This window comes from Labrus bergylta, chromosome 2 (assembly GCF_963930695.1).
Source record: "Labrus bergylta chromosome 2, fLabBer1.1, whole genome shotgun sequence".
NCBI classification, from domain to species: domain Eukaryota; kingdom Metazoa; phylum Chordata; class Actinopteri; order Labriformes; family Labridae; genus Labrus; species Labrus bergylta.
This window is the reverse complement of record NC_089196.1, coordinates 26238526-26265972: the sequence shown is the minus strand read 5'-3', so window position 1 is coordinate 26265972 and position 27447 is coordinate 26238526. Positions and strand designations below refer to the sequence as shown.

Below are 27447 nucleotides of genomic sequence, written 5' to 3'. Positions count from 1 at the left end.
AATGTATCAGTGTCAACTATGGGCGGGAATCACAGGGAAGCTCACGCTATGCTACGAGATTTGTGACTCGGGCAGTGGTGTAGTGCAGGTTATACCCACTTCTAAATCTCCTCTGATTCACACCATTGATTGATTGACAATATTCAGTAGTTTCCACTGATCAGGATGGTGAAGGGATGATCCTCCCTACTCTGACTATAATTGACTATTACGTACTAACTGAATGTGTATGAGCAGTCTCACATGTCACTGTTTAATACAGAGGCCGTTAATCCTCTGCCTAAAAAAAGATTTGTAGGAAAAATGAAGAGTATACACATTTCTTCAGCCACCACTACACCACTGGACCTGCGATAAGGATTATATCACAATACAGGGATTCTGTGTTAACTGATATATTGCAAGGTAATCATATAATTAAACGTCCCGATATGTGATTAAATCAAGAATATAAAACATCCCCTAAAATAGTACACTGCAGGTTAATGTATTTATTCAGGGCAGTTTAGAGTCAGTTTCACCTATTATCATTCTTTAGTCTTAAATTTAGTTTCTCCACTGTCCAACATTATTCCTTTGTATTCTTCTTCTTTGATCCCGCTGTCAACTTTTTCTTTGGTCAATTAACTTCTGTTTACATTAGTCTCATTCTTGTTTTAAGTGCCACTGTGAGGAGTCATGAAGTGGTGAGCTATGAGTCACATTTCCAAGGTTTCTAACCCTAACACCTAACCCTGACCCTTTTCAATTCAAATATCAGTATTTATATTGTATCACACCAGTCAGGACAACAATGCATTGCCAATGATTTGTCACAACTGTGATTAAATGCTTATTTATCTGCCGAGTTTACAATCTGGGGAAAAGAGAGAACAGGCACCTGGAAAAAAAGCAAAACGCTAGCACAGCCTGAGGGACTGTTGGAAGAGCTGCAGTTTGACCAAACACTGACTCACAGTATTAAACATGGATATATTTATACCAGCGCTCTCTCCAAAACAGTGGCGACACTCCACCTTGTAAATTAGCAGCAGCCTCCTGTGAAATATCCAATCAGCCTATGTGCGGTTGATCACCTCAGCAGGGATATCATTTGAGACAATCAAAGTGACTCCGGCAACATCCGCTATGAGTAGAAACCCTGCAGACCGTTCTGCTCTCTCCATACAGAAGAAATATAACAAAACCCCAAATGACAGCATGTTTATTTGCTTTCTTTTCTATGCGTTAAAATTAAAAAACGTCCAAGAGTGCTAACATTCAATGTAACCTCTCTCTTCCTGTAGCTGTTCTGTCTCCAAAAGGGTTTAACAGAATTAAATCCACCTCCTCACCTACCAACCCTATGTTTACCAAAACACAGGAGGTGAAACCCCCCTCCCTCCCCCCCAAAAAAAGTTAAGCAAATTTTGGTTTGCAAAACCTGCCACTGATGAACTGAGAGAAATGTGATTACGTGTGAAATGATATTTTCTCTTTTGGTTTTAAAGTCAATTATTTATGTGTTGGTAACAAATTAGACTGAGGCATGAAGCAGCTCAGATTAATTTCAGCAGAAAATGTTTTTGCCATCAGGTAAATTACTTTGGCTTCAAGCAATTGCCCTTTTCCTTCCAAGGGAGCAGTTTGATAAAATCTGGATAAGGTTTTCTTATGGATTATGACTGAATTAGTTTCCTGGCACATCTTTCATCCTCCAGTCCAGAGGAAAAATAATACAGATGGACTGTCAATTAAAAATAGATATTTAGTGATCTAGCATAGTGTATTACTGATTTTGTTGCCTGGGTTTCAAACTGGGTTTTTAATGGAGGTTAAAAAAAAAAGACATGTTACTGTCTAAAGTGAACATCTCTGCATGACTCTGTCTACTAGAAACCAGTAATAGCAGACTGTCCCATCTCCTTAATCTTTGGTGTCATGCTAATTTAAAGTTCCACCAAGAATAAATTAGAAAAGATGACAAAAAGATGGGAATGGAAATTGCGACCATAGCCAGGATGATTTAGTGTCAGATCAGGATACTTTTCATGATCAAAAAGGCCGATAACACCAATCATCTGGAAAGTAATTTAGTGGAAAGTTTCAACATGAAATCTGGTCAAACATCAGAGTGTCATTACAAATGACTGCATCTCTTCATCACTGTAGTTTCTACCTTTTTGTAAGTCGTTATTTACCTGTCCTTGAGGACGGTAATAAAGTGACTGGAGTGGTGGTGACGTGAAGATTGAAATCCATGAAGGGATTCCACAAACTAAATTGAAATATGTGTGTTGTTGCAGGGAAATCATTAGACTTGACTTATTCATGTGCTTTATTGTCTGTGATCGCACAGCGTGCTCAGACTTGTTTGACAAACTCCCTGAAAGTTTCAGCTTTGTTTACTGCAGCCCAATATACCACCTGCAATGAATGCTGCTGATCAGCAAATGTTTTCTCCTCTTTATCACTTTTCATTTGAGCTTGCTGGCTCATTGATTTCTTTAATTGTCTAATTGGACTTGCACTCCAATTAGATCTCCCTTTTTCTCTTTACAAGATAAGTTCATTTAAGGCTACACCTTGTGATCATGGGAGAGGATTTCTCTGAATACACGAGCAGGAGCTGTTTGGTCATATCCGAGCTCATTCCATCTCAGCCAATTTGTGATGTGCACAAGCAACATGCTCAACAGCTGGTTGGATGCAGCTGGATTTGCTTAAGCCTAATTTAGCTTCTTGAATATTGCAACCATTTAATATCTTTGGCAAATAGAGGTCACACATTTAAAATATTTACTATCCATGCTACAAGCCAATCATGAATAGATCCTGTAGGATGTACTTGTACCTCTCGGTCAATTCACCATCCTAGTTCTGAATTTTAAGAATCAAAGTTATTCCTGAGGCCAAATGAGGTGAACCCACTATGCCCCCACTCACACATGTTAAAAATGTTCCCTCATAGATTTATACCGACCATTGATGGTTGTCTTTGTTTTGAGTTTTGCTGACTATGTCAGTGCACTGATTGGATAAAATAATTAAGTAAGAGAGAATAAATCAGTCATTTCCTTCATGCTGAAAACCAAATAGGACCACAAACAATATAGAATACATAAGAAATGGCACAAAGGTCTGTGAAATGTGGACCAAGGAACAGCCAATCCAGTACTGTGTCGAGAAAAGATTATCATAACTCTTCATGAATTTATATATTAAAAGTCCAGATTATGTGTGTATGAAGAATAATGAGTACCTGATATTCCTATCCAATTGATTAAGAGGGTTATCTGTGAAGAATAAAATAAAATAAAAGCAGGAGGAATGCGCTGTAGCTTCTTACATGGACTGATTATATAATTTTAAACTGTTGAATTCTAAGCTCAGCGAGAACTTAAAGTGCTGTGGAGGCAACCTGTCATCATTATCCTTTTGATTTGATTAGGCATCCATTTTTTTGTTTTACCTTCGAACAGCCACAAACTGACACACCGTCTACCCCCCACCTCCAGCCTCCTGCTAAGTCACCAGCTTTCATCTGTCATTCAGATCAGTAGCCATGTTCACCACCGAGCAAGCACAAAGACGTACGAGCCCAAAGTCATGTTAAGCGCAGTGTTGTTCAGCCGCAAACACCCCCTCCTCCCTCCCCCCCGCCATCTTCATTAACTCCTGAGAGCAGCCGGTGGAATCAGCCCCCGACTGTGTGCAGGAGTCAGGACAACGATCATGAAAGGGAGGGACGACATGGATTTAAACAATTATGGTCTTTGATTCTCTTTGAAGATCTTGTTCAAGGTTCTGCATGACAAGGCATCAGGCGTCAACTGTCACATGGAAGAGATGATTGATGATTTAGAAGTCAGATAAAAGATAGTGCAATGCACTTTTTTACATAATGATCCTGAGAGTTTATAAAACGGGGGTTGGAATCGCTGGGTAACCAATGATCCAATAACAATAATATCACGTTATGATTCATTGCAAGACAATCATATCATGGTACATAATGATTTATGATAAAATTAAAGAAAATGAAAGTTCAGGATTAATGTATTTATTCACTGCAATCTGCTGTCAGTTTCACTTTAAATCCCGCTTCATCCTTTGACTTCCTGTCACTGCGCAGTCCGACATTATCCCGTTATCTTTCTTATTTTCCTATTTGGCAAATTAACTTCTGTTCACGTTACTCTAATTTATGTCATAAGTGCCATCATGAGAAGCAGGGATACAGTGAGTCAAATAAGCAGGGAAATCTATTTAGAGTATATGGATATTGGCCACCATTGATTGTATACTTGTATCACAGGAGTCAGGACAATGATAAATATTGTCATATTTATATTAACCCCCATAATTATTTCATGAGTATTATTAATTTGTTCATTTTGTTAGGCAACAGTAAAGAAGTGTATCATTTTCAGTGTATTTAGTGTTTTATACTAAGCAGAGAGTGTAAGGAACAGCTGTCAATGGGATATCCAAGTTAAGTACAAACGAACGGCTCCCTCAGTGCTTCCATGGTGAAGATGAAGTTGGTTCAGTCAGCCATGCTTGTTTTTGATAGTTGACCCCAGACGTCTAATGAAAGTATTGGCCTATTGATTGCCGTTGGTTTTGGTCAAGGTTTGCTCAGAGTAACCACTGAACACATCAAAGGGCCAGCGTGCTTCAAACAAAGAGCTTGTCAGATCATCAAATAATCGCCTGAACCCCCCCCCCCCCCCCCCCCACTGCTCTCACTCTCTTCAGACTGTGGAGGCTGCATCCGACAGTTTACGTAACTTTCTTCAAACCAGCAGTCCAACAAACACGCCCACTTCATTAAGCTGGTTTTAGATGTGTGGCGGTGAGAGGAGGGAGGATTCAAACTGCATTCTCAAAGCTCTCCATTTCCAGTCTTTACACGACTACTGTCATCTCTTTTTGTGTTTGAATAACAAGGATTAGGAACGTACTTTGCGCACTTTTATCCTCATTTGAACGATATCTCGCCAATCTTTTCTCCAGCAAGATTTTCACATTGCCTTCCAGACTGGCTGTTTGGAATAAAGAACAATTTTGCTTTCAGGTGTAGTCGAAGAAACTGTTTCTTAACACCCCAGTCTTGGCTGTAAACGCAACTGCAACTTAAAACTAGATCCCATATTGTCAATCAAATTTTCTCTGGCTATTACTTCTTATTTCTTCCTAAAATAACCGTCATAATGCGTGTAACTAAGTGGGAATAGCATACTCAGATCTCATATCGCCATCTGTGCAGAATATTTTTCCGAATGGGCGACCAGCTGCAATAATGGCTGCTGAGACGAGAGCAGCAGCGAGTCAAGCTGGGACCCGGAGCAGCGTGTCCCGAATCGGTGGAGGAAGGAAGACAAATTTAAGTCAACTTCAAAGCAGCTAATGAGATAAATTGCATATGTTGCACTTTATCGACTGGGGAAAACTCAGTGCAATTTGGCCTTAGTCACGGCCAATGGAGTAAGTCTGGGGTGTTTAATGTCACCCAACTTCCTTAAGTTAAATTAATAAAGTGAAGCAAACCATAAAGCTTGTAATTAACTCCAGCAGACGCTTTGCTCTGTCACCTTAAATGAAGAACTCATTGGCCTCTGTCTCACTGTCACGCTGAATGTTAACACAACTTGAGTGCGTCTCATCCAGCATAGGACGTGCAACTGCCAGCGTGTTGTTTTTTTAAATTTCACATGAAAAAGGGAAAAGGCTTGTGACCCATTCTTTATGAGTGGGCTTAGAAAACTTGGCTTAATAAAATAGATTGGCACAGGGAGTATGAGTTTGGAGTGCAGACTTGGCATGAAGTCTCTGCTTCCAATGTCTTATGCCAACGCCATGAGTTACTGCGACCACAATGACATGTAGAGACATGCTGTGGAGAGAATTCAGGCTCAAATCAGCATCACCAGATAAGATCCTTTATGGATCTCCAGAGGGAAGTTTTTGCTGTGGAAGCAACACAAAGACAAACATGAGAAAGTAATTAGACACAGTGTAGATTAGAATAGATAAAATAATTTATATACGAGGTTTGTACAAGTTGTGACAAAGTGACAGCTATGAAATAAAATTAAATGGAATGATTGGAAACAGCAAGTGCAAATCAGCCAACCAGCATGCTGATAGTGAAAATCATTTAAACCATGATGTTGTGTTCAACAAGTTCAATAACCTTGTGTATATATATATCTATGTTCACTATGCTTTCAACTAAAAAACGTGCAATAATACAAAAAGGACCAAGGACAGACGTGTGCTTCATAACGTTCAGTTAAAGCTGTGATTATCTTTTTGGTTTCACCTTTGATAGTTATGATTATTAAAGCTCCAGTGAGGAGTTTGTGTGTGTTTGTTTGTTAGAAAGAATGTTTATTATTTCTATAAAGCTATTTTTAATGCTTGTCAATCCTGCAGCAGGGTAGGTGTCACGCCAAAACAGCCTTTTTTATTTTTCTCATTGACTTATGTAGTAGACCTTTGAAATAAGTAACAGTGTTCGACTATGTCTAAAAAAACATGTACAGGGCAAGCTCAGCAAAGAGAAAACTCATCCTGCTTTGTCCACAGGGGGGCTCCAAAATTGACACAACCCGAATGTTTGTAACAGGAGCTTTAATAAAAACAAAAGTACTCTTACATGGCTAATTCTTATTACAACTTCAAAAGGCTGAGATTCATTTGATGTTGGCTAAAACTTTCCAAATATGTCCGCTTGTTCAGTAACATGCACGCACGCGCACACACACACACACACACACACACACACACACACACACACACACCCTCACTTGCATGCAGATGTATCATCAACCCCCCCTCCCCGCCCCACATTTAGCCTGCCTCCTCCGTCATGTACGGCTTGTTTGGATATAACGAATGCTCACACTTTGTGTCACATAAAATCATACCATGAAACCCATTGATGCAGGAAATACATTTGTTCACTTTGTTTGAAACATGATTCATAAGCACTGGCCGTCATGACTCACTCTCAATGACACATGCACAAATTAAAATGGATATGATTCACTTAAATGGGCAATGCTGGAACAATTCATACATTCATTTAGCAGACTGAGAGTCCAAAACAACCATCACCACCTGCCACACAAATGCTTCCCTCATACAAGAAAAATCCACTGTTCAAACTCTTGATACTTCTCAGCTGTGTTTGTGTCTCTGTGTTTCTTATACATACTAAAACATGCATAACCACATACTGCACATGTCTGTACACGCCTTTACATCCATATTGTATGCTGTGATGCTATGGTAACAGCTTCTGACTGTGGGCTATATGTCAGTGTTTGTGTCTGTGCTCTGGCTCTGTGTTGACTGTTGTGGAATGGCTTACATTGTTATCTGTGAGCCTGCTGCTCGGTGTAAACAGTTTGCTTTGAATATTTCTTTTATTTTTATTCCAAGCTTTTTCACGCTCAAACACAAAAATACACACATTTTGACAGAGCTGACAAAAGTGGGTCACAAATGATGAGAAGTGTATTGCGATGGAGGACATTTGACAAGGACAAGCACCCACAATAATACATTTTTAAAAAGGGGGTTGTGTAAGAGTCTTACCTGCAAGTCATCCCTTCCCTCTTGGGATCTTGATAGTTCAAACATTAGATCAATAACAAACAGCAACAGTGCACAACAGTACTTTTGTTCCTGGATATATTTCCTTCAGTAACACGTAAACATGAATTTCACCGACATATTTGAATGTAGGTTGTTTTCCTCCTGATTGCTACACTTTTACCGTGCTCAGAAGCATCTGAACTCATGTTGGGTTGGTGCCTAGGTATGTTTATGAAAGTACAAAATCTAAACTTTGACATCTAGATCAGTTTGTAAAGCCTTTTTGTAGGCAATTTTCTGAGACCTACCTACTTACATAACATGGTTTCTGCATTGCTTCACTCTTAATGGGGCCTTTGAATGTTCTACCAAAGGTTTGTATGAAAGAGTTCTGTCATTGCAACCGACTGCACCTCGAAAATTCAGAACTAAAAGTAGCTATCATGCTAATCATGCTGACATTGGCAAATAGACATACGCTGTCAGAACTCTTCCATAATGGTAGTATCTGTGGTTTTGACCATGTCTGATATTTCATATGAGCCATGTAGGTTTAGAGTGATAAGAGCAAGCACTCCCTTTGTGTACCATCCTGTTTGGTACACCTAAAAAAAAAAGCTGACCTGTTACTTTAAAAGTTTGTGGTTTTGCTGCTCTACTCGCTCTAACTCTATATAATGATCTGTGTCCCTGTGGCTCAAAGCTCTCATATTGCCTTTTTGTTTTGTTTCTGTAGATAAGTACTCTGTGTTGAGGGGTGTAGCGGGCGAGGGGGAGAGAGGGAGAGAGCAATACAAAATGCCATTTAAACATCTCCCCTTTCCAGGTATATAACTACTGTGTGAATGTCTCTCTGAGGACACGGCACAGTACGACCTGCTTAACTGTGTGTGCTGACTGACTGCCATGTCTCTCTTCTCGCTCACTCCCCACCCGTCTGTCTCTCCAATTGACTTCTCTCTCTCCTCCACCTTCCAATCCTACCATCTGCCTGAACTTGTCTGTCAATCATCCCTCCTCTGTCTGCTGTTTGTCTGCCTGGGTGTCTGCCTGTCGGTCTATTTGGCTTGTTTATTTTTATTTCTTTTGGCTTGTTTTTATCCTCCCACTCAATTTGCATGCACACAAACACAAAAACACACATTTAAATCAAATAATCCCACACCTCCTTTCCATCATGCTCCCTCTGTCTCTCTCTCTCTCTGTCTCTCTCCTCCTGTCCCCTCTGCTCTCTCTCTCTCTCTCTCACACACACACACACACGCACACACACACACACACACACACACACACACACACACACACACACATACCTGCACATCACACACTCACACCAGACACAGGCAGATGGCCCATCTGTCAGACAAGCTGCCGATCCGTGCCCTCACAGCTCCAACGAGCACCCTCTTGCCCGGGGCGGTCAGACCCAAAACCAGAACCCCAACTCCGGCACCACCACTGCCCCCACCGCCACCCATTACCAGCCCCCAGCATGCTGCGACATTCCCTGCGCCCTGATCGTGCAGCACTCCTACGAACCCACCAACCCCTCCGAGCTGACCCCCAAAATGAGAATGACCACCTTCACCACCTCACCTCCCACCCCAAGGTTATACATACAATAGAGGATATAAATGAATCATTGGTTAGTAATGCTGGAAGACAGATGTTGTTTTAAATGTAAAGGTTTATGAATAATAATGTATAAGGATAAATGATGGATATCCTAGAGCAGGGTTCAAGCTTTGATGTTCAAAGTTATACCACAGCTCTCTGCTGGAAGCAGAAGAACTTCTCTGAAAAGGTGATAGACACTGGTATATTGCAATTACACCATTCTGCCAGTAGAGGGCAATGTCTCTCCATCCAGGGACAACAAGAGCATCATCTTTGAATGGATGGTGAAAGTAACTTGCTCTGTAAAGTTAAATATTCAGGTAGAACCTGCATTGAAGTATTTATTTGCTACTATATATGCTACTTAGAGATTTTTGTACAACCTTGTAATAAAAAATGAAGCCAAAAACCAGTATGTGGTGTAAATTTGGCTTTTTTGTCCTGAATAAAGCCTTTGCATTGCAGAATAAAGAAGAGATGTATATTTAGATACATTTCAGGCTTTTTAGACTTGTGTTGATCAATGTTGACTTCTCTTAATGTTACAGTAAGCCTTAACAGTTGGGAACTCATACAGAAAGGGAAACATTACAACCTCTCTCCTGCCGCTGTTTCCCCTCAAAAAAATTACCCCCCTTTTCCTCACCTCTGTCCCATATAGTTACCCCCGTTAGTCTCCTTTCACAGAGAGCAATCTGATCATTTGTGATTCACTCTTCTCTTTCACTTCCTTTCATTTATCTGACACCAACTGTACCCTATGGAAACCCCCCCCCCCCCCCAACCCTTCAGTCTGTGTATGATAGTGTCACGACAAACAATAGCGCCCCCTCGTTTTCCCCGTCCTCCCACCGTCCCTCCCTTAGATGGCAACCAGGGGGCACCAGTGTTGGTCCCCTCTTCCCGTGAGCTACACAAAGTAGGTCCAGAGCCCCCTCCAGACCCCCCAGATACGAAGGACACGGTCAGTAACTTTATCTTTACCCTCAAATAATGTGACCCCCACCTCCTTCACAACCCCCCGTTTGACTTATCCCAAACAATATTTCTAGAAAGTGTGAATTATGTGACACCGCGCACCTCCCACCACCCACTCCTGAGACTCCTCCTACCCTCTGTAAAGAAAAAAGAAAAGCACATTGTCATATGTGTGGACACAAGTTTTTTTATGGGTAAAAAAAGCCCTTCTTTCACCTCTCCTCTCTATATCCTCACCTCTGACATTGCAAATTCAGCTCCTTTGCACCACTGTCCACTCTTCCTAATCCAGTAAAAGCATGAAACACCTTCCACTGAGTGTCACCATCCTTTAGATTATGTGGATAAGTTATTAAATGTGGATACAGTTACCATAAGTTTCATTTTACTTTTAACTGTAAGTTAAAGTTTAAGGTTATAATGTATGTGATTGTCTGAAGTAGGAATTGTTAAGATTGTTTTGGCTGTTAAATGATGTTTGATTGAAGTTGAGTAACCTATTTGATGATAAAAAATGACATGACAGCTGTAGTGATTTATCTTATGTGACCTGGAAGAAATTCACTTGAAAAGGAGATGTCAATCTCAATGTGAATGTTTTGACCCTGGTGGCAAGAATTCAGTTTAAATCAATTCCAACAAGAAGCAGGAAAAGTATTATAGTAATAGTCATATTTATATTATAACAGTTGTGCCGATAATGTACCCTGGAATCGCAGAGCACACAGCATGAATGCAATGTGTGTTCAGTGTGTATTCCAAGCCCTTTAAAATCTTAAGTCTGTGTATGTTTCTCTCTTCGATATCCTGACCACAGCTCAGAGTGTGCTTCTCTATCCCTCCCTCCATTTTCCCCTCCTCTCTTTTCTCACCCTCCCTGCTTTCTTTAACATCTCATGTTTAACTGTGCCCATCAAACATGTATCTATTCCTTTTATTTTGCTCCACCCTCGCTCTCATCCACCACTTAACTACCTCAACTTTAACTCATTTTTCATTGCGCTAAAACCTTTAACCACACGCTTGTCCGTGACATAATCATCGTTATTGTCCGACATCCTTTTCTTGCTTTCACCTCCCTTCTTATTATCCATTGATTCTGGTCGAATGGATGTCATCCTTATTGCTGAATACAAATACTCTTCATCTTCACCCACTACCTTCTTCTCTGAATAAATCCTCTCTGCATGTACACACTGTTCTCTCCATTTCCTTACTCCTCTATTTGCACAACCCACACTCCTTTCTCTCCTAACTTCCCTTGAATCTTCCTCCGACACTCCTCACCCTATTTCCATCATTATATCTGGAAATATTGTCCCTGGATCTTCTATTTTATCCATTTTTTCCAACATTCTTCCCCTCTCGGATACTCATTCGAATTTCCTTCCCATTATCTTCTCTTTCCTTTAACCATATATCATGGCCACTTCCTCTTCTCCTTCCCCATCCCTCCCCACCTGCAGGACGATAAGGAGATCGACCTGGAGCACCTACACCGCCGGGTTAACAGCCTGTGCACCGAGGATGAAAGCCCCCACAAGCAGTTCTCCACCTCTTCCGTCGATTTAACTCCCCTTGACATGGATGCGCTGCCGGCCGCGCGCCAGGCACTCGAGCAGATCAGCGATTTCCGCAACACCCACATCACCACCACCACCTTCATCCCCGAGCAGATCCAGACCCTCAGCCGCAGCCTCTCTGCCAAAGCCGCCGCTGGGTTTTCCGCTGGTTTCGGTAGCGGCGGCGTCCTCCAGGACCACCGGACTGGCGGGGTGGGTCCTTTCAGGCAGAGGGCCCCCAACGGTGGCTTCTTCCGCAGCCCCATTAAAACAATGTCCTCCATCCCCTACCAGCCCACAGGTCCAGGACCCAACTTTGGATACGGCAATGATCCAGACAGGGGCACCTCTATATGAGGAGCTGCTAAGGATACGAGTGGTTCAGGAGGAAGAGAAGGAGGTGGAGCAGATGGAGGAGTCAAGGTGGCAAGGGTCGGTCTTTGGATGATAGAACAAATAAGCTACGCTAAAAAGTCAGAAGATCCGTGTACATAGGAATCTTAATGTTTTTTTGGTTTCTGCTTGGGTGTTACCATTTTGTGTGTGGAGAAGACGGAGGAGGCGGAGGTCAGTTTGGGCGTTCCTTTTCCCCCATGCTGGTGAGGTGCAAAACGGGAATGGAGACGGTGGAGCTTGATTCTTTGCTTTATTGTTGTTGTTCTCGTGATTGTTTGGGGGATTATTTTTGGGGAATACGTGAGGAAGGGGATCTTTTATTATTGTTTGTGTTGTATGATATGGGGACTGCCCCGTATAATGGAGACGACTTGACTATTGCGTTTTGAACCCCACCTGAGAGGTTTACTTTACACTTCTCCAACCACAGGAAACACTTTCTGTGAGCTCCAGGGCAGCCAATGGTGGAGACCTGTTGGTTTCAGTAGCCATGCATCAACTCCATGGGGCTCACACTACCAAGCAATTATGGGGCGAGTTGGTTAAAAAATAAATATATAATAGTTGTTTTTTTCTGAAGCCCCTTATGAAGGTCCCATCTCAGTGAATTCTGGAAGATTCCACATTTTTCTCTGCCTTTTCACAATGTGGGAGCCCATACTGAGTATCTCTCGAGCATAACCTGGGGTTCTAAATGTGTGAGCATCTCCAAGAAGGTGTCCACACAGTGGCCTGACTTTCCAGCTGAACGCGTGTTGACACCATCATGGTGCATCGGTTTGGAAAAAAACCACTGAAACGCCATGTCAGTGCAGCGGTATGACACCGTACAATCACCAGTTCGGTGTGTCGATCTTAAAACTTTTTTCTGCCATTTTGGTGCATCAGCCTGAAACTGTTTTCGCCATTTTGATGCGCATTAAAGACTCTTTGTCAGTCCCACTGCACTGTACCAGTGCCCACAGACCTGTAAGTGATTGTATGTAGATCTGACCTTTTTCTTATCTCACCTGTACTGTGCTCTCTGCTTTTCAAGTCAAGGTGAGATCAGACTCTCAGAGGGATACTTAAAAGGGAAGATACAAAAAACAACTTGGGTGAAAAAAATACATAAAAGACAAGCCGAAAGACTTATGCTTATTATATGTCTTTTATTGAATTTTGTTTTTGAAAAAATAGATTTTAATGCGTGGAATGTGTTTTGGTCAGGAAGTACAAAAAAAATAACATTGTTCTGAGCTGTCTACTTGTTTTTATTTTCTCTCTCGGCAAACTTTGAAAAACTGCTAAATGAGTGCTGTAGTCTCTGGTTTTGCATCATTAAGTCATTTTACTTTTGAGTTTTCTTTGTTTCGCTTAAGTTCGTGCTGCCATGACCTGGGTGTTTTAAAGGCTCATTCTCGGAGGTCATGAATCAGGTTCAAGTGGTGAGATGGGAGCTCAATGTGTGTTGAGGAGAAGCCATCGCAGCAGCATCTTCAGTACCAGCCTTATATGTCAACTAGCTAGCTGTACCCTCCCTAACTTCCAGCTAACGAAAAATATCACCGTGTACTGGAAGCATTTCAGAGCAGCAAATCGGTGGTTGTGCTTCAGGGTCATCAGAATGTCATGAAGAGACAACGGCCATCTGAACCCAACGGCTGCCTTTGATGCCATGAGTCCGAAATATCCTTTTATTTCATGTCTGTAATGTTAAGGGTACTGTTTATATGACTTGTTTTTTAAAGTGCCAATTAATTCAAATGAGACCATTAAGGTGCATTTTGGGGCGGGGGTTGCAGGGAAAAGGTCCGTTAATAGCATTAAAGGAATATTTTGTGGATCGGGGGGGGTTAAATGGAACCAAATCTTTTTCACTAACACTGTATTAATAATTGATAATGTTAGTTGTTTAGATCAAGTTTTCGGTTTGTTATCTTTAAGAACTAAAACTGCAAAATGTTGTGCGTAGAGAACTCAGTCAAGCCACAGTGTTTTAAAGCAAAGCATTCTTAGGCATTCTTTTCTTATATTAGGCTACAGTATGGCTACTGAATGACAAATAGGACACAGACATTTAAAAGGTTTTATTTAGTATAAATGAAAGAGACATTATACAAATGTATATTTTACATGTTGATGCTATTTTTGTTTAACAAAAAGAAAAAAAGAGTATATCATGACGAGCTTTAGTGTTGAGTTTAGCAGCCACATTATTGCATTTGGTTTCCCTTTCTCTGCCCATGGTCGACTTAAACACATAAAGACACAAACTCGGCTTTTCTCACGTCATCTTGAGTTCATTTTATGATTTGCTGGCTAAATAACAAAAAGCGGCAAGTTGATGAAAAAGAAAGCATGCACAAACTTGCTCTTGCGCTATCTGTTAACATTTTTTAATTTCAGACATAGAACTACAGGATTTACTTGATAATTTTCAAAACTTTATGATGTACAGTATTTAATATAGGCCTATTTTGTTGTATGTGTTGCATATTATTCAAAAACTGAACAAACTGGGGCCTCTGTTACAAGTGGCAAAGCTTTCTGTGTATAATTTGTCTAATAAACAGGTTTTCTACAGTGGGATGGTATCTGTTGTTTTTGCTAGACAAACATTTATTAATTTACATTTATTAAACAGTATTCAAATTCAGAATTCTAACATAATCATATTTTGTAAGCGATAGTGACTTCTGCTCTAAATTGTGCTAATAAGGGGTTCACTCCTTTCTGTGTTCACGACAAACTTTTGTAATTTCTTTTCAATTCTGTCAGAGTCAATGTACTTTGGTATGGGTGACACATGGACACATAGAACTGGAAAGAATGCTATCATGTTTTCCCTCACAGCAGTGTTCTGTCTGTATTGTGAGAAGAGGATCTACTTTTCCAAGTAAAGTGCTCACACATTCTCTGCAAGGCTCTAATTACTGGACAGCTGACAGAGACACGGGTAAGTACTTGTTTGATTTTTAAAACAAGTTCGCTAATTGCAATGTTGTTGTTGTTGATTTTATCAACATTCTTCAATCAGCAGCTATGGATATCTTGTTTGTTGATTCAAAATGTCTCAATAAAAATCCAGTTTTAATGCTTGAACCTGCATGAGAAGCATCACCTTTGAGACAGAAATGAGAGGAGAGTGTTAACCTGCATGCCTCTGCAATTTAGATCTTTTCATGTTCAAAGCCAGTTGATCGAGAACAAATGCACTAGTTGATTTTATTATTAATGCTGACATTGTATTATTTAATAATTGATGAAAAACCATTTATTCCTATGTATTATTAAACTATTAAGGTGAAAAGATTAAATAGGGAACTTTTCTTGGAAGTTAAGCTAAGGGGTGAATTAAAAAAAAAACATTGAAATGAGTTTAGGTGATCAGGAAGGTTTTTATGTATTGAATGGATTTTAAGTTCAAGCATGAGCTAAGCTTTTGTGTCTTTCACTTCAAATAGGCTATCACTTCAAAGGCCTGCATGCTGCTGTTAACAGCTGGATAGAGACACTGCTGAGGAAGGCTGCTGTCAAGTTCAGTGGAGCACTACATTGTAGCTCCCCATTTTAACCAGGGGGTGGCACTGTTTAGCCCCCAAATCTACCTGACTCAGTTTGTGCTGCACAACAAGATGAATGGCAGATGTTTACAAAAAAATATTTAAAATGTAATTAAAAAGTTAGATGTCAGATGTTGATGATACTTTGAGACATCTGAGTAACAGCTGACTAGAAGTCAAACTACAAATGTTGTCGTTATTGTATAAAGAGATATTTGGCATCTGATGGAAGCCTCAATCCTCTTTATCGTTATCCCCAAAGTGTTTGTTATGGGTATACTACCTGGAGCCTTTTTGTATGTTTTTTCTTTTGTTTTTTTTAAGTAAAATGTAATTGTATTTAAATGTTTTGAAGTTATCATGAGACATGATACCACAATATAAAAGATACATAGGCCTAACTATAACCCTAATCAATAGAAATGGACCATTCAATGGACATAGACAACATTAGCACGCCAGGAAAATTTACTTAATCAAAAAAGTGTGATTTTTTTTTTTCCATACTTTTGCACAGGCTTTAATTGTGCTGCACTGATCAACACTTAAAATACAACAAGCACATAGCAAGCAGCAGTAAGGTGACTGGGCTGTTACAGATATATCTTTTTAAATCAAAGTAACTTGAAACAGCTTTAATCAAATGGCAGCAGTGTTAAAATTAGAATATTATAGAGGCCTATCTGTTGCTCATTAGGCCTAAATAGTTATTTAAGTCATATGAGACACATATTGAGGCTTCAGAGTGATGTTTGTTTTGGCACGTCACCAAAGACAACATCATGGATTCAGTACTCTTAGTGAAGGACACAGTATCATTTTGAAACCCCTGTCCAGCTCTCCTCACTCCAGTCTCGTGCCCGTCACGCCCCGGTCTCCCAGGAGACGGGAAAGAGAAGCGGCAGCACGTAGACTCCTCGCGCGCATTGGAATGGGAGCTCCCCTCCTTCCCCCTCCCCCTCCCCCCTCGGGGAGCCCCCCAGGCGTGTCCAATGGAACATAGAGTCTCTATTGTGGCTGCGACACTTTAATAATCGCCAGCTACAATATCCAACCTGTCGGTAGCTTCAGGAGCCCGGCCCCGGCCCGTTGGATGGGGGGACTTGTAGGTGGGACGAGGGGGCGAACTCTCGGCGCCAGACCTCTAGCCTGCAAGACGTCCCCATGATGAATACATGAATAAAAAATAGCAAAGATTGATGTCGAAATATCTCTGAAATTATGGGATTTTTTTTCACACGAATGATGTTTTCTCACACCATAGGTGTCGTGTCGTTTCAGAAAATGGACCAAAAGCCCATATAGTTTTAAGAATGAACTTAGGCCTATTAAAGCGCAACTGCTGTGTCAAAGTTCACATGTTATGTGTTTGTGGTCATGAGGCTACTTATTTCAAGCTATTTTGTGACGTTTGGTTCGAATTGACTGATTAGGTTACTACGTCACCCGAAAACAGGGACTTGGAGGGGGATGCAACAGGTAGGCTATACTGCCCTCCTTGACCATTTTACCTTATTATCCTGTATTGCGGATTGTATCCTTCTTAGCCTTAATCGACCGTGGCAATTAGGTTAAATGGCTATATGACCACCCAGCAATTAGCCCATTGTCCATTTGCCAGGTAAGGCCTTCAGTTTGCGTCTCATTAAGCGTGGTTGCTTTGATCAGTAGACTACAGGTGGTTCACTTAATAGCTATAATTCGTAGTTTATTTGTATTGTCTACACCCATTTCCTTTGACCTATTTCAGATCTCAATAAAACGTATTGCCTAATGAATTGAAACGGTATTCAGATATCAGATCAGGGTAAAATGACTACATTTTGGAAATAAGATAAGACGTAGGCCTTTATTATCACTGCTGTATAGTAGCCTACAGGTCGTGCGTGTGTGTGTGTGTGTGTGCGTGTGTGTGTGTGTGTGTGTGTGCGCGCGCGTGTATGTGTGTGTGCGCGCGTGTATGTGTGTGTGTGTGTGTGTGTTTGTATATACTTTCTCCTCAATGCTTACAGTCGCCACTGCGCACCACATACAGCTCGTGTCAGTACGAGACCCCTGCTCATGTTTCCGTTCCCTGTGAAGCCCTTTTTACCGACAGGGCGTTCCGAGGACCACATCAAAAGGTTTTTAGAGCCCCTACAAAAGAAAAATGGAAACTGGAGATCATCTCAGACTGAATGAATTGACAATGAGCGCGCGAGCCCCAGGAGCCGAAAACTTTTTAACCATCCTTTTTTTTTTTTTTTTTAATTCCAGCTGACTTTTGATCTTTAGTATCATGAGCCCACGTTATTTTCCTCCCTCATTCTACAACTTGTTCATTGCATTAGTCACTTTTGGTGGATGAAAGGGCCTTGCTATATTTTCGTTTGTGCTGAGATGAAGCCTAATATAAGTTACTCTGTGCCGATTGGGGCTGGGGTACTTCTCCTTTCAGTTTTTTTAACACCTGTGGTTGATTTGTGATCTTCCTTGTATTTCTTCCTTATTATTCCTGACTTGACATTTTGGATTGAAAACGTTAAACGTGGTTTTGGGCTTCATCGTCCAGAGGGATACAAACGTTTACGGAGATGCGATGTGGGATACAGTAAAGACAGTTGAGCAATAACCCCCACTTTCCTCCCCCTGCCTCTCTCGTGTCTCAGATGTGGACAGGTAGTAACTCTGTCACAGCAGCGCACGTCTCGCGCTGTCCACGCTCCATACCTAAAACCGTCACCACCCCATGCACGTGCGTCCTGTGGGAGGTTCCCCTTACCTCCCTTTGCGTTAAACACTCCTCAAATTGTAACGTTATCATAAACAGTCCGACTTCGGGGGGACCCATAATCAACTCTCTCGAGCTTTAACGAGACTTCTCATTGGACGTCAACACGCGACCAGCGCGAGGAGGGGGGCTCCCGGACGCGTGCCGCTTTTTAAACGGACGCCGCGCCGCGAGACACCAGAGAAGGAGTCCCGCACGCGACAGTCATAGTCATAGCGTGCCTTCAAGAAGTTTTCCCAACAACAAAAAAAACTTTCAGCGATTGTAACTTCACATCGGCCTGCCCTCTTTGACGCTCTTGGAAACATGGATGTTGAAATGATGGAAGAGTGGAGCAAAGGCGCACAAGAGGTGGCAGTGCTCGACTTGAAGCAGCAGAGCCAGAGAGTGATGAAGAAGGGGGGAGAGCAGCAGCTCGAGGAGTCCCGCTACGAACCTGGACTGACGCTCGTGGACAGCGGCATTGACCCACGCGCCTGGCTGGCTCTCATGCAGCCTTCTGGCACCTGCGCGGCACACGACACTTCACCAGAATACCTGCGCCACTCGCCAAGCTCAAGCACCGGCTCCTACCAAGGTGAGAAACTTTGCTTGCTCATATAGACTATACTTTTATAGCAGTAAGCATTTTTCTGCATGTAACAGGCATAGGTCCTTTGGGATATGCAGAAGTAATTTAAGTTCTTTAGGGCGTATTGTCTGTCTACTGTATGAACAACTACTTTATTTTACAGGGAGCTAAAGTGTAAACTGCATTTTCTTACTATAAGATTCATGTTATTCATATGTAAGGCACATTAAATACCTAAAATAAAGCACTTTTTATTCATTTGTTTTCAAACCATTCCAGTTCAGTAGCCTAAATGTGTCTCTCCATCTTTCAGAGAGTGGCTCCCCGGGGTCCTCTGGCCATCCCAGCCCTCCCAGCTACAGAAAAACTGCCAAGAGCCCCTCCTCTTCTTCCATCAAAGTCAGGGATCTGTGCCGTCTCAAAGGCATGGTCACCGGGCCCGAGGTGGACACGAGACAGAGAGCCCCGTCCAGCAAATCCACCGGTGGGGTCCACAAACAGAGGCGCGTGGCCGCCAACGCGCGCGAGAGACGGCGGATGCACGGGCTGAACCACGCGTTCGACGAGCTGCGCAGCGTCATCCCGGCGTTTGACAATGACAAGAAGCTCTCCAAGTATGAGACTTTACAGATGGCGCAGATTTACATCAACGCTCTCGCTGATCTGCTTGAAGGTCCGGTCTCCTCCAACAACAAAAACAGCAATAACGACGCGTCAAACAACAAAAACAACAACAACAACTCGCCAAAGTGTGACATCATGCCTTTATCCGCAGTTGGACTAGACGTGACGAAGGACAGGGTTTCTCCGTCTCCTGTGCCCGTCTCAGGTAGCAGCTTACCTGTCCACATCAGCGGGATGCCTTTTCGCTCCTCATTCGACGACTGTTCGTTTTCTGCCATGGTGGAAGAAGCGATGCGTTCGCCCTCTCCTTCGTCCTCCAGCCGGGCAGGAGGGAGGAAAGCGTCTCCCCGGAGCGACGGAGAGTTCTCCCCCCACTCCCACTTCAGTGACTCGGATGAAATAGCGATGGAGCTGCACTCAAGTGAAGAAGACGACCACCCTCACCACAACGTTTCTTTCTGAACGCTTCAAAACAAGAATAACAGACTTTATTTTAATTCCACTTTAGAGCTCAACATTCAAGCATTCTGTAAATGGTGTCAACACAGCCTATTCTCTATGTTGCTAACAAAAAAGTGGTTTAGGAGATAAAAAGCTTCTTCATAAACGTCATTACATTTGAAACAACAATCAAAGCCTATTTTATCAACTTGTAGCTTAATCTAAAAATGTTTTTTTTTTTTTTAAAGTGTGATAGGCCTAATTCGGTTCTGCCAAGAGATGAAGGCCTTTATCCTATAATTTCTAGTTTCCATGGAGACGTGGCTGGAAGACCCCTCTGCCATGTCGCGCGCAGCACTGCCATGGGTATCTCCCACGTCACTCCGACCAAAAAGCTGTCTTCCACAAATTCATATCTTTATGGATAATTGCTGAAATGTTATTTTGAAAACAGTTTTGTAGCTAAAATAATTTTTGTTGTGATTTATTGTTTTATAATGTATTTAGTTTTGCAACTTCAAAAGTTCATGATGTGCACTTTATAAAGACAAACGAGCCAGAGGCTTGAGAAATGCGATTTTGTTTTCAAACCATAAATAAAATATTGTTTTTCTTTGTTTTCTAGTGTAGTACTGCCAATTCCAGACAAATAGCCTATTTAATGTAGCCATCACTGCTGCCTTCTTTTGTATTTTTCTTTTTTGTATCTTCAGTTGAACTGGTGTGTCTTTTGCTTTCACTGGATGAGATTAATTGACATTGATATTTATTGCTTATGTTTTAATTGATTTGCTTTTTATAACTCAATAGTTGCATTTGTTGAGAAAAGCTATCGTTTTGCCATTTATTGTTTTGTTTATTTGATTTTGAGAATAAAAAAGAAAACTAAACGTAACGTGTTCCTTGTCACTGTTGTCTGAATTCATCTTTTTTTTCGATTATTAAAAGGAACTTTTGAAACACTATTTCAAAAATAAAACATTCAAATTTTCCACCTAAAATGTTCCAATAGCAAAAAAAACCCATAATATTACTTATAGCCTTTACCATTAACACAACACCCAATAATAACAATAATAGTTATAATAATAATAATAATAATAATAATAATAATAATAATAACAAACGTGGTAAAAGTAATAATACAAATAATAACAAAATGACTACTACTGCTCCTAATAGGCCAACTACTACTACTATTAATAATAATAATAATAATAATAATAATAATAATAATAATAATCGGTTAGATGTGATGTGTTTATAATTGAAGTCAGTTTGGCAAAAAAGAGCATGTTTCTATTATTTTTTAAAGGAGGCCTTTATTTGTTTTTTTGGAAATCTTTATTTTTATTATTATAATTAATATTATACGAATATAATAATACTGTCAATGGCGTTAGATAACAACACGCATTAAAGTATTAATACAAATAACTTGTGCAAAAGTAAGACAGGCACTTTAGTAAAATGACTTAATAACAATTATCTATAACGTTGTTTGACAAAGTTTTAAATAAGTAAAATCAGTATCATCAGGTTTTTGGTTTGTGGATCTTTAAAGTGTTCAAAGTGTGTTTTTACTCTTTATAAGATACTGATCTACAGCCTACATTTTTAAAAACACCAGCAGGCATTTCCATTTAATTACAGAAACTCGTAACACTTGATCTCCTCTTATGTAATTTATAGTAAACTTAAAGCAACGTGAAACGTGTCCTACACGCGCTCGCTAGCCATATGCTGCATGTGCACGCGCCCCCTGGCCTGCAGTCCAGTTTGAGTTTTGTGTTTCTTTTACCCAGAGAAATACGCTGCATTAAATTATCTCACAATGTTACTCCACTTGCAATAATCTTCTCCTCACTTGGGGAAAAGTTTTTTTTTTTCTTTTGTCTTCTTGAACTCTTGCCATCTCGTCCATTTGGTGAATACCAGTTCTCGTAATGGGGAGAATGGTGAATACCAGTTCTCGTAATGGGGAGAATGCATTAATTTCAGGCTATTGTTGGCAGGCTCGTGGGCCGAGGTGTTGGATGGCCTCAGTGAAGCACGCGCTGTCAGCTGGTGAGCGCTCGCGGGTCCCCACCGTGTCCCCGAGGACCTGACTCGAGAGGGAACACACTTTCTCAACTAAAGAAAGAGCTGCACACACACACACACACACACACACACACACACACACACACACACACACACACACACACACACACACACACATACGTCAGAACACCTCCTCCTCTGTTCTTTCTCTTTTCTTTCTCTCTCCATCAACTTGAACAAATACGTTCATGTGGATATGGACGCACGCTCACGCAGAGTCTGCCTGCGTGAGATAACCTCTTTCCTTCTTCTTCTTCTTCTTCTTCTTCTTCTTCTTCTTATTTTCAAAACTTAGGCTAATTTGACTTTGCAGACACCAGGGCGTGGTACGAATCATCTAAATACTTCGAAATAATTAATGAAAGTAGTAGAACTACCTGTTTGCTACCTGTCACTGCCCTGTCTCCCACCCACTGTTGGCAGCCAATCACAGTCGCTGCCCCTTCGCTCGCCTCATGAAGGCAGGGAATAAAGAGAAATATAATGAGCATGCCGTGCTAAATAATTCACACGATTTATGCAGGTAGAACTGTAGACTGGCATCTGCAGCGAGTTCGTCTTGCGGTGAAAGGGGATGAAGTTTCTGTAAACATTTTAGAGAGACGCTGTGGATACAAAAAGACAAAAAGTACTGCTGTCTAATGGAAAATATAGCTGTGGGAAATAATTATGGTTTCGAAATTATATTTAAAATGACAACCAAGGCTCAAATAGGAAGACAGATTGGATCCAACCACTAAGAGGATAAACTTATGCACCTTTATGGACGGAAATATTTCATTTACATTTTTTAAACCATCTGTAAAAGCTGTACAGATAAGAAGTCAGACTGATCATTGTGGGCTTTTGAAAAATGACAGTATTGTCATATCAATATCTAGAGCTCTTAAATTCCACTATGCATATTGCTTTGTTCGTGTTGTTTTTCTCGTAGCTTTAGGAAGTGAAAGCCGGAGGAAAAAAAAAAATCTGCAACAGGTGGGATGCTGGTCAGGTGGAGGTTTCACTGTTTCACGCGTATTAATTATTTATGCACGGACGTTATGACAAACAACAACAGTGAGGTGGAGTTAAAGAGAACCCGAGATGCACTGACGCGTGTTTATGCTGTCGAGTGTGAGAGAAGAAAAGAAAAGATAATGCACGTTCTGCAAACTGTCTTCACTCTCACAGCTGTTGCACCTTTTTGTTTTTAAAGAAAAGTAAAATAAAATAAAAAATCATGCCCTATCGTTGCATGAACAGGTGAGCTGCTCAGAGGTTCAAATAATGTCAAGAGGAATTTATTTTTTACTCACTATTTTTGGCAAATATAGGCCTGATGGAATTTTGGTGCATTAAGCTAAAACTATAAAGTTGAGACAAATGTGCAGCCAAATACTGTACAGAGAGAATGAAACTGCTACAGTCAGAGGGACATGAATGATTTAATTCATACGTTTTATGGCTCTGTAGTCATGCTCATTTCAATAAATTCAGAATTTGTGCATTCCACTGCTTCCATTTTTTTTTTTTGTATAAAAAGAAAGGCGCTTGCATTTTACATGAGATATGGGGAGCCGAGCTGTGTGCTGTCCAAAAAGCCATGGCTCTCTCTAGGGACCCAGAACAAAAGACAGAACTGGGCCATAGTCTCCATCTGCTGTCCCGAGGAGGGAGAGAGAGAGAGAGGGAGGCGAGTGAGGACACCATGGGCAGAGAGAGACACAATAATAAGTGAGAGGGAGGGAGAAAAGAAAGAGACAACAGCAACAGGAGATATGAGATGTATTTACAGATGTATAAATATGATAGACAGAGAGATAGAGGGATATAGAGAGAGAAAGAAAGATGTGAAGATAGAGAGTATAGTGTTGTTTTTAATTCAAACAACAGTTAATTACAGACCACCTTCAGTTTGATCGTTCCCCTTAAAGGCCTCACCCCTCATTAGCCACACAGGCCTGTATGATCATGTAGTACTGTAGCGTAACCTATAGTGATCACTCAAACACACACAATGCAGCTGTGATGCAATGAGCACCTGTTGCATTCCACGCTCCACCTCAGTGATGCTTTTAATTGTTAATGAGTTTCCCTGGTAGTGCTTTAACTCAGTCACAGAAAGAGTGGCTTTTATCTGCAATAGTGGAAGTGTGTTGTTGGAATAGTAGTAACTATACTGGGAACGCCAGAGCCACCTTATGTAGGATAAAAGCAAAAGGTGGTTTGAATTGTAACAGGTCTCTGTGTTTGTTTTACCAGCTAAATGTCACAGTGTGATTTTTTTACTGGGGGGATTATTGATTTTTCTATCATATTTTCATAAGGCAATCAAATTTGTTCTTGTACAACCAAAAAACTAAAAAAAAAACCTCTTGGTTCTGATACAATTTGCTTTGCAGATTCATTTGAGATCAAACATACAATTAAAAACAAAAAACAGTAGCAGAGAATCACAACAGTAAAATGAAAAGCAATACTAAAGGTAATCTCTAACTTAGTCAACTTCAAAAACGTCAGTACAAAAACAGAGCACTTTTATGGGCCCAAGCAGCTCCATCATTTCATATGCAAATCAAGCAGTGTAATTACGGCGGGAAAAACAAGGCTTCAGTTCTTTGTCCTCTTCCGTTTATCCGCTTTAAATCTTTGCCCACAGGCCATCAGCTTAGACTGATTTATCTGAGGGGGTGACTGAGACGAACATGAGTGAGCTGTGCCAGGCTCTACTCATCAGTACATTTACTGTTTTCCTGTAAACTTTCTATATTTATGTTTGTGAAAGTTAGTCGTTAAAATACTAGCGGGAGGCCCAGATTCAAATCCGGCCTGTGGCTCCTTTCCCGCATGTCATTCCCCATTCTCTCTCCCTGATTTCCGACTCTATCCACTGTCCTATCTCGCAATTAAAAGGCAAAAAAAGCCCAAAAATAAATATAAAAAAAAAAAAAAAAAAAAAATTTTTATAGAGTCTGCATGTTCACTGCTAAAGTGACTTTTCATTTAAAGGTAGAGTCAGTAGCCATTTTTCATTGCAGCTTGTAAACACAGAATTATACTGGGCACCTTCTCCTAGGCTCATCACCCCCAGAAGTGCACACTCACTTCAGGGTTGGCGTGTACGTTTGCTGCTAACACTGCAAGCTAGCACAAGCTAACAGCCGGTGTTTGGCACCTGCCTGTCCAACAGAAAGCAGGCCAACTCAGCGGCCATGGGTGAAAGCCAACACAAGGTTCTTCTTCTTTTCGGAACGAGGAAGAACCTCAAAGTTTTTCGCCTCACTATGATCAAATTTTCCTCTTCTTTGCCCCAACATCTGTGTCCGTCATATTTGCCGGTTTGAATTGGGTCCAATTGCTGTATTGTATCTAATTCTAAACTCACCTGCGCACGTTGTGATTGGCTGGGAGAAACACACAAGCTCCCCCCACACCCAGAAACATCCTGTGTCGACCAAAACAAACCAAAACATCAAAATACAGGCAGAGGACAGGGTCTCTGCAGAGACGGTAACCACCACATGGAGGCCCATAAGTGATGATTAAGCAGTATTACTTTTGTATAAGTAAAATAAAAATAAAAAAGCTACTGACTCAAACATTATATTGTAACACATGGCCTAAAAATTGCACACCCCAAAAGTTTGTTACAATTCTGCAGAGTAATCAGTGTCTTAAGAGTATCTCATGGAGCTATCAGGGATATCGTTTTTTTTTAATCACAGTATAGGAACATTAAAATAGTCCATTGTAGGCTTATATATTCAAAATATGGGACATTCATACAGACAAAGTTATTGCACAACAGACAGAGTCTCAACGCTGTGGGCTGTACATCTTCTCAAAAGGAGGCGTTAAACTATTATGACAAAATACATCCTGCGGTTTTCTATGATGACAAGCAGCCCATCCCTTAAAGCATGTCCGCCTGCACATACACACGCTGCCACTGTCACACACGCAGTACACACACACACACACACTGTCAAAAGGAAGAAGATCATTTATCTCTGAGCTTCTCTCCATGAAAGATGTCTCTGGGTGAAGCAGGGTCTCGCAGGGCTTTGTTGTGGGCAGGGTTCAGCTTTTTGTGTCCACCACCTTCAAAGCAAATGTACATGAACACGAACATGAGGCTTCTTGGGTAACCGGCCCATTGAAGAGCAGCACAATGGTGATCCCAATTATCCACAGTGCTCAATGCTGCTGGGGAATCAGTTACATGGCTTTGTGTGTGTTTCTATGTGTGTAGGGGTGTGTTTGCTGGATTTGCATGTTTGAGGATGTGCATTTTAAAGAGCGCCGTGTGTATTAGTGTGTGCATCTTCATTATTATCTGTTAAACCAGTTATTTTTCATTTTATGATTTTATGATTTTGGAGGCAAATCATTTTATCATATTAACCTGTAAAACTCAAAATGTCGTATTCCTGTCAATGTAATACCTTTTTCTAGGTTATTCCTTCAGTTTTCATTTACTTTTTCTCTTCGAGCTGCAGCACAATAACGTTGATGACAAAGGGTGTGTGTGTCTGTGTGTTGTGTAGTAATTCCCAATAGGAAACATCTCAACTGCAAGGCTATTTACTCCCTTTGACTCTGTGTGAGTCAGGTTACCGAGAGCGTGCGTCCGGCCCTCCTCAGCTGGGGACGGGACCTTCACTGCGAGCGAACCCGCACTCATGAAAAGAACCCGAGAAAGCTGCGGAAGTGATTTGGCTGGAGGTGCTTTTTTTCCATCTTTTTCACACCTTGGAACATGAGAGGTGTGTGAGAGGGTAAGAGTGCAGAGAGGTGGGGTGTTCATATGTGTTAGGTGTGTGTGCATGTATGTCTGTGTGTGTGTGTGTGACAGTGTATGTCCTTAAGCACACGTGTCATCTTCACCAAACATAACCTCTGCTGGCAGCCTGCCAGATTCACGTGTACTGTTTGAACATGTGTACACAGGAACATGGGCCTCATGTCACTACAGGTCAGTGTGATAAATGACCGGACCGTCAGCTTCACCTGCTTCAGTGTCAGTGTCAGGTACCTGTGCAAAAAGGTTGAGCTAATCAATACGATATGATAAACTCATGAAATCATATATTCATATTTGTAATTATATCTAATTAGTATTTAACAATTTAATGCCTTAATGTTTCAAACAATGTCCAAAGTGTTTGTGTTTTCTTTTGGAGGGGGGGGGTTGTTAATACAGACCAAAAATAAAACTTCTAATAAATCTAAAAAATGAAATTAAGGAATAATTAAAGTGCATAGGTAAGT

General features: G+C 41.0%; 2 protein-coding genes across 6 annotated transcripts in view; both read left to right on the top strand.

The window, feature by feature from the left end:
• Positions 1-14705, top strand: part of grid2 (glutamate receptor, ionotropic, delta 2) — a 519407-nt gene extending 504702 nt beyond the window's left edge. For 2 of the 5 annotated variants that reach the window (XM_065950252.1, XM_020643448.3), the window contains exon 16: positions 11649-14705. In XM_065950252.1, coding sequence (XP_065806324.1) covers positions 11649-12101 — 453 coding nt within the window. In that variant the 3' untranslated portion in view covers positions 12102-14705. Of the gene's footprint in view, positions 1-8323; positions 8414-8924; positions 9233-11648 lie in introns of all 5 variants that reach the window. The other 3 variants (XR_002278273.2, XM_065950263.1, XM_065950266.1) reach the window with 3 other exon arrangements.
• Positions 14706-17718: 3013 nt separating this feature from the next.
• atoh1a (atonal bHLH transcription factor 1a) lies at positions 17719-21010 on the top strand. Its single transcript, XM_020643442.3, has 2 exons — positions 17719-19032; positions 19340-21010. The coding sequence occupies exons 1-2, from the start codon at positions 18762-18764 to the stop codon at positions 20110-20112; spliced, it is 1044 nt and encodes a 347-aa protein (XP_020499098.1). The 5' UTR covers positions 17719-18761; the 3' UTR covers positions 20113-21010.
• The last annotated feature ends 6437 nt before the right edge of the window (positions 21011-27447 follow it).